Source organism: Leptonychotes weddellii, chromosome 9 (assembly GCF_054177405.1).
Source record: "Leptonychotes weddellii isolate Sample4059 chromosome 9, ASM5417740v2, whole genome shotgun sequence".
Taxonomy (NCBI): domain Eukaryota; kingdom Metazoa; phylum Chordata; class Mammalia; order Carnivora; family Phocidae; genus Leptonychotes; species Leptonychotes weddellii.
The window spans coordinates 111,148,396-111,156,638 of NC_138377.1; the positions used below are offsets into that span (position 1 = coordinate 111,148,396).

At 48.7% G+C, this 8,243-nt stretch overlaps 1 protein-coding gene across 2 annotated transcripts in view; it reads left to right on the forward strand.

Annotated features, from left to right (window-relative positions):
• The window catches only part of ADAMTS17 (ADAM metallopeptidase with thrombospondin type 1 motif 17), a 280,407-nt gene that overhangs the window by 238,775 nt on the left and 33,389 nt on the right, over nt 1-8,243 (forward strand). For both annotated transcript variants that reach the window (XM_081831556.1, XM_081831555.1), the window contains one exon: nt 7,682-7,886. In XM_081831556.1, the coding sequence (XP_081687682.1) occupies nt 7,682-7,886 (205 nt within the window). The remainder of the gene's footprint in view (nt 1-7,681; nt 7,887-8,243) is intronic.

Sequence of the window (8,243 nt, forward strand, 5' to 3'; positions counted from 1 at the left end):
AGTGAAGAAATTGTCTATTTATACGTTTCTCTTTCCCCCAAGGACCACACATTTGCCTGAGCTTTGTGAATGTGGGGACACTGAACCAAGTGTCTCAACCCTTGGTTGAGAACTTGGCATAAAGTTGACACTCATGTGTCTGGGGGGACAAATAAGCCAAGGTTGAACAAAGCAAGTGTACTTTGTACAGTAGCTGTTCTCTCTTTAACCTGCCCTGCAGCTTTCTGGAGCTTCTGAGCTGTTTCCCATCATTCTTTCTATGCTGTGATGTTTTACAAGTAGCCTGTATGATGCCAGCTATTCAGGTTATCACACACAGGCATCTTATTTCCTTCCTTTGGTTAATTTAGCTAATGCAGGGAATATCCCTGACACAGACATCGGCAGAGATTGGTGCTCAGCCAATGCCAGATCCTTCTTACTGATGCATTTTGGAGATGGATAAAGTTGACCGAATCCCATAGACACAACGCTTGTTAGCTCGAGCACCTCTTGTATTGAAATACATCTCACATTATTATTTTTTTCAGTTTGAAGTTGTTGAAAGTGAATGACCTACCAGTGTTCTCTTTCTGGTTGTCTATATTTGGGATTCACTTTATATTCAAGATAAAATAACTGTGTCAAAAGAACAGGATCCTGAATATGGTGTTCTTTCTTTGTAACCACTAACTCGCATTTCGGCAGATTTCACAAGATCTTTGCCTAATTTAAATCTCAGCCAGATCAAGATTTGAATAGAAAGTGTGTTTTGATTAGAAGCTGAAATTTGTCAGAACTGTGAATGGGATGGGTGTGGGGTAGGCAAAATAACGACCCCCCCAAAAAAAAACATGTCTATATCCTAAGTCCCAGAACTTGTGAATATGCTGAGTTCCATGTCAAAGGGAAATGAGGGAAATCGGAGGGTTTCAGTTGGAATTAAAGTTGTACTATGGATTGAATTATATCCCTCCCCCACCGAAAAAAAAAAAAAAGGAAAAAAAAGATATTGAAGTCCTAATCCTCAGTATCTCAGAATGTGACTTTTTTGGAAATAGGGTCATTACAGGTGTAATTAGTGAGGATGAGGTTATACTAAGTAGGGTGAGCCCCTCATCTAATCTGACTAGAGTCCTTCTAAAGACAGCTGTGTAAGGACACAGATACAGGGCAGACGCCATGTGAAGACAGAGGCAGAGATTGGAGTAACACGTGTACTAGCAAGGAACAGCAAGGATGGTCAGCTGTCCTTAGAACCTAGGAGAGAGAGGCATAGAACAGATCCCTCAGAGCCCTCAGAAGGAGCCAACCCTACCAACACTTTGATTTTTGACTTCTGACCTCCAGAACTGTGAGACAACTCTCTGGGGGTTCAAGCCCGCCTAGTTTGTGGTCCTTTCTCCAACAGCCCTCGCAAACTAATATGGGTTGCTAATCGGCTTAGCCTTAAAATAGAGAGATTATCCTGTAGCATCCACATGGGTCCAGTGCAATCACAGAGGTTCTTAAACGTGGAGGAGGAGGGCAGATGAGAACGTTGGAGGGATATAGCATAGGAAGGACTTGACCTGACAGTGCTAGCTTTGAAGATGGAGAAAAAGAGCACAAGCCAAGGAACGGGGGCAGCATCTGGAAGCTGGAAAAGGCGGGTCTTCCCAGAGTCTCCAGAGGGAACCAGCCCTGGCGGCAGTGCCTTTATTTTAGACCAGTGAGACCCATGTCAGATTTCCAACCTCCCGAATTGTCAAATGCTAAATCTGTTGCTTTGTGCCATTCCCTTTATGGTCATTTGCTACAGCAGCAATAAAAAAAAAAAAAGAAAGAAAGAAAGAATGCAAGGTCTCAGGTAGGATCAAACTTGAAGTGTGTGTGGAGGAGCCAAGTCTCTTTCCTGCTGGACAGGAAAGGAATCCGGTCCTTCATGACTCCAGAGCAACCAAGGAAGGGAGGCCTGAACTACAGAAGCGTTAACAGTGGCTTCCTCAGGAATTAGTTTTCCTGCTTTTAAGAAGATCTGCGAACTCAAACTTAGCTAGTACACGTCACTGTTAAGGTTTCTAGGGGGCACAAGTAAAAAAAGAAAAAAATCAGACTTCAGTTGTCATTGTCACATGAATTGTTTTATGGAACAGCAGTTCCTTTCTCAAATTCCTGGACTTGGAATTAATGGGGTTTTTCCTCGAATGTTTACTTGCATGGTGATATCCCCCCGCCATAGACCGGCATCCTGCAGCTGTGTACTCATTGTGGTGAAATGGTTTTCAGCCACCAAAACCACAGTTTCCAAACAGTGATTTTTTTTTTTTTCTCCCCATACCTTGCTGAGGTATTTGTCAAGATCGGGAGAAAAAAAAAAAAAATCTAGCTGAAAAACAGCTCCGATCACCTGCAGCCTGTGTGTGCGGGGCAGCATCGGTCCTCTAGCCAGCTCCTCCCACGTCTCAGGTGGGGCTGCCCGCGCCAGTGAGGACGGTCTGCATGGATGCTCCACGGCTACAATGTGGCTGCACAGAGCTGAGCACCAGCCTTGTTTCCTGTCTCATCCTTGCTGCCCGGGGGCTGGGGAAACACCTCACTTCCTTGTCCCTTTCTCACCTATCTACTCCCTGTTTCTAACCATCGCTTTTTTTTTTAAATTAAATTGTAGTAAAATACACATGAAATTTACCACCTTAACCATTTTTAAGTTACAGTTCAGTGGCATTAAGTATGTTCACAGAGCTGTGCACCCATTACTACTGACTCTCTCCAGAACTCTGTCTGCCTCTTGGAAGAGCAAGTGTGGCTCCGCACCCATTAAACACGAGCTCCCCATTCCTTCCAACCTGGCAGCTCCCATTCTACTTTCTGCCTCTGTGAATCTAACTCCTTCAGTTGCCTCACTTAAGTGGAATCATTCAGGACGTGTGCTTTCATGACTGGCTTATTTCACTCAGCATAATGTCCTCCAGGGTCACCCATGCTGCAGCCTGGGACAAGAGGTCCTTCCTCTATAAGGCTGAGTACTATTCTGTTGTACGTACTTACCATATCTTGTTTATCCATGTATCCACCAACGGACACTAGGCTTGCTTTTGCCTTTTGGTTACCGTGAATAATGCTGCCATGAACAGGGGCACCCAAATATTTTCCCATCACTGTTTTTATTTTAAGTTTTTATTTAAATTCCAGTTAGGGGGCACCTGGGTGGCTCAGTCTGCCTTCGGCTCAGGTCATGATCTCGGGGTCCTGGGATTGAGCCCCACGTCGGGCTCCCTGCTCAGCAGGGAGTCTGCTTCTCCCTCTCCCTCTGCCCCTCCCCACCTCGTGTTCATTCTCTCTCTCTCTCTCTCTCTCGTCTTTCTCCTCTCTCTCACAAATAAATAAAATCTTTAAAAAAATAAAAATAAATAACCGTTAGTTAACATACAGTGTAATATTAGTTTCAAGTGTACAGTATAGTGATTCAATACTCCTATCACTGTTTTTAAACCTATCAAGTATTAGAATGACAAAGGGCCCCTGAGTAAAACAATATGCAACAGCCGAGTTTATTTCCAGTTACCTCTGCTTGTACTTTAAGGGTCTGCTCAGACATCGCCTCCCCCAGACTCACCCCTAGATGGAGTGAGGCGCCTCCCCATGCCACCACAGCGCTGTGCTCTCCTCCGCCTGGGCAGGGAGCCTTGTTCACTGATGGTGATTGGCTGGCTGGTTGTCTGTCTCCTGAGGCGGTGTGCCGTATTTGCATCTGTATGTCTGCAACCCTGTGCGGAGCTGGGAATTTGGAGCGGGAGAAGGAAGGGCAAGGGGACAGAGAGCTGGGAAGGTGCCCTGAGCTGCCCCATGTGGGACTTGCGGGTGTGGAGTGCATTCGTGCCCCCTTCTCACCCCATCACGTTGTCCGTGAGAACCACAGTGGTTTTGGGAGTCTGCCTTGGCCTCAGACAGGGCTTGTTTTGAATCTGACAGTAACTAGCCCTCAAGGAGGGGAGCAGGGGGAGCCCTTTTACACAGCTCCCAGAGACAGAGAATTCCCCCCTTTAGGGAGCAGGGCAGACCATAGATCAGTTTCGTGCACGTCTGCATGTGCTTAGGGCTCTGTCCCCCATTCTCCTGCCAGACTCTAGGCAATGGCAAGGAGGGACATTGCAGGGGGTCAAAGGATTCTTCTGGAAAGGAAGGTAGGATCCATGGGCTGTTTTGCCTTCTGTCATCCTTCTGCAAAGCACCTCAAAGGCCCAGGAGACACCAGAGGCAAAGGAAAGAAGAACAGGAAAGAAAGGTAACCCCTCCCAGCTCTACAGGAAGCTGATCCCCGTGGGTCTGACTTTTCCAGTCTGTGATGGAACAGGAGGGATAGATGTCTGAGGGAGGACTGCTCAACCTCTCCCAGCTCTACAGGAAGCTGATCCCCGTGGGTCTGACTTTTCCAGTCTGTGATGGAACAGGAGGGATAGGAGATGTCTGAGGGAGGACTGCTCAACCTCTCCCAGCTCTTCCCCATCCCCTCAGCTGCCCAGATGTGACCTTTGTGTAGACCAGAGTCAACTTGCATATTCCCTAGAGCCCATGCTCTGGTTTTGTGTCCAGAGCTGGAGATGCTGGTGCCCCCTGGCCAACAGCATGCACGCCCACAGGCAGGTGACATTCCCGTGAGTAGGACATAGAGGTCCCGCTTCCCAGCTTGACCCCTGGGAGGCACAGAAAATACAAAAGAGAAGTGGGGGGGATGCCTGGGTGGCTCAGTCATTAAGCATCTGCCTTTGGCTCAGGTCACGATCCCAGCATCCTGGGATCAAGTCCAGCATTGGGCTCCCTGCTCAGTGGGGAAACTGCTTCTCCCTCTGCCTACTGCTTGTGCTTGCTCTCTCTCGCAAATAAATAAATAGCATCTTAAAAAAAAAAAGACAAGAGGGGGATACAGAATTCTTCTCACAGTTGAGGTCAACGCAGGAGCACTGAACAGGTCTCAAGCTAGAGCCTGACATTTGTATTCACAAAGTCAATGGCAAAAGGTCAGGACGAAGGAGATCTGGCTGAGAGTCGGTTCAGGAGAAAAATAAGAGAAGTCGTTGGGGCTACTAGGTGCAGTCTGCTTGCTTAAAAACAGACATAGTGTAGAGCTGAGCTGCTTTAATGAAACCAGAGCCTCCCTTTAAAGAGGGAAAAAAACCAGCACATTCTCTCCTGCTGCTTTCAGACCACATCTGGGCCATTTTGCCCACGACAAAGCAATCCATTTTGAGAACAGTAGTGACTGATGAGAGAATTAGAACAGAAAGGATTCAGAATCTGCCACATGCAAATTATTTTGATCAAGATAAGAGAAAGCTTTGGGGGAACAAAAGAGCTATCTTCAAATATTTAAGAAGCCAATCATGTTACTCCAAAGACCAGAATGAGGAGAAATGGGTAGGATTTGGTTTTGTTCTGATAGTGTTGTTCAAGCACTTGGCAGGTGCTGAAATGGGAGCAGGATTTGCTCACCTCTGGGACCTCATCATCTCCTACTGAAGAGATGAAGAAGAACAATTGCTAAGAGTTATACAGGCTTAGGTGTGCCAGGCGTTGGTGTAAGCAGCTTACAGGCGATATGTCCCTTGTCCCAGGGTAGGCACAGTCACTTCCATCCCACAGCATAGGCAGGGGGTCTGGTAAGAGGAGCTTCTCTGCAGTTATTCCCTGGGGGCATGGAGGACAGTGATGGCTCTACCAAGGGGACTGGAAGTCAGAGGAGGTCGCCTGAGCTTGCCCTAAGGGACAAGGAGGAACAGTATGGGGGTGGAGGGAGGGGGCCTGGGTAGCTCCATCTTCTCAACATTTAGCCCAACCACTGCCACCACCCCCAGCTGGTACAAACCACCCTCATCTCCTACCTGGACTGGTGCAGTAGCCTCCTCCCTAGTCTCCTTGTGCTGCCCTATAGACTGGTATCTGCCCAGAGCCAGAATGACCCTCTCCAAGCCTGGGGGGCACATCAATCCTCTCTCCAAACCCTCTGGGACTGCATCTTATTCAAACAAGAGCCACAGTGGCCAGCCAGGGCCTGTAGGATCTCACCCTGTCCTCTCTCATGTTCCTCTCCCTGCCCCTCCCTCTGTTCACCCCTCCCCCAGCCACACCAGACTCCTTGCTGCTCCTCTGCTCTGCCAGCACACTCTTCCCCAGGGCCTTTGCATCCACTGTGCCCTCTCCCCAAAAGTCCTTTCCCAAGGAACCACATGACTGACTTTCTTGCTTCCTTCCAGGCTCTGCTCACATGTCAGCTTATCCGTGGGGCCGTCCCTGCCACCTTATGTGCTCACCCCTCACCTCCTCCCTGCTCTGCTCTACACTGCTTTACTTTTCTCTAAAGTACTTACCACCATGTGGCATCTTCTCTATTCATGTATGATATATAATATACACTATATATACTCTATTGTATATCATTCCTTGGTTTACTGTCTGTCCCCATCAGGATAGTAAGATTCAGAGGGCAAGGCTTTGTTTTGTTCCCTGCCTCATCATCAGAACCTAGAACAGTGCCTGGCACATGGGAGGCCCTCAGTGAATGTGCCATGCTGGGATGGATGAATGAGCAAGTAAGCTAGGACTGGAGATGAAGAGAGGCCTGGCACCACCCAGCATCTCCTCAAGAACGCTGCCAGTGGGAAGACACTACTGACGTTTCTAAACAGTAGGATGGCATGATCAGATTTGGTTTCAGGATCTTAGGACTGTTCCAACTGATGAGGAAGAACTGAATGTTTATCAGAGCCAGCCATCAGTGGATTCAGCCATTTCGTCAAGTGGTGAGCTCCTCAGAGCTAAGAGGATCTGAGGCTCGTGCAGGGACTGAAGGAGGAGAGAGTCCTTTTGTGTCCCCAAAAGGGCATTCAAAGCCCCATTTGTGTCCTGAGAAATCATGATTTCCAACCGCTCAGCTTCTTTCCAACACCCTGAGGCCAACCGAGACCCTGGTCGAATTGGGGTCATTGAAATGGAAGGCAGGTAGGCCAAATTTAAGTGGAGCACTTTCACCAGCTCAGTCTTATCCCAGCGCATGAGTTGCCTCCTCAAGAGTGACAGTCCCCACCCAAGAAGTCCTCCACTCTTTGGAAATCAGGGAGTCCCTGGTCCTGGTGTGTTCAAGGTGGTACCAGGGCGTCCTCTGTCAAGGGATGTACCAGTTAGGTTTTGTTGCGGTGACAGACCACCCCAGCATCTCAGTGGCTGACAGCAGTGTCCTGCTATGACAGAGCTCAGCCGTCAGAGCATCCCCTGTGTTGGGACCTGCTATTCTCATGGCAGAGGGCAGGAAACAGAGAGAAGCAGAGCCAAACCACATAATCACACTCAAAGCTTCTGCCGGGACATGGCCAGCTTCATGTCTACTGACACCCCATTGAACAAAGCATGGCATAGACAGTGGGTGGGATATGTAATCCTGCCACAGGGAGAGCGACCGCTCAGGAACAATAATTCAACCTGCCATAGAGGTGTTGTGTGCAGAAGGATTTCTGTTTTGAATAAGCCATTGACCCACTCAACTCATGGGACTCCCTCTGCTCTAATACTTCAGAATTATTTTGAAAGTCAGTTGCAGAGCTCTCTGCGTCCATCTCCCTTCCTCACGTTACAGGCCCAAGATGCCATGATGTGTCTGGAAGGCCCTCCAGGGAAGCTGGCCTCCCCACCCAGTTACTCTCTCACTGTCTCTCCTCCTCCTGGACAGGTGGGTGGCAGGCCCATGGAGCCCCTGCTCAGCGACATGTGAAAAGGGCATCCAGCATCGGGAGGTGACCTGCGTATACCAGCTGCAGAATGGCACCCACGTCACCACACGGCCCCTCTATTGCCCAGGCCCCCGGCCAGCACCAGTGCAGAGCTGCGAAGGCCAGGACTGCCTGTCCATCTGGGAGGCATCTGAGTGGTCACAGGTGGGTGCCCGGGCTGCCTTCTCCACAGGGACCCCAACATGGTGCCTTTCCCTCTGTGGTATTTGTGACTCAAACCCAAGTATCACAGTGCTTGCCAGCCCCCAGATAACTAAGAAAGATGTGTTCTAGCTCACATATTCTTTTTATTTATTTTTTTTATTCTTATGTTAATCCCCATACATTACATCATTAGTTTTAGATGAAGTGTTCCATGATTCATTGTTTGTGCATAACACCCAGTGCTCCATGCAGAATGTGCCCTCCTCAATACCCATCACCAGGCTAACCCATCCTCCCATCCCCCTCCCCTCCAGAACCCTGTTTGTTTTTCAGAGTCCATCGTCTCTCATGGTTCGT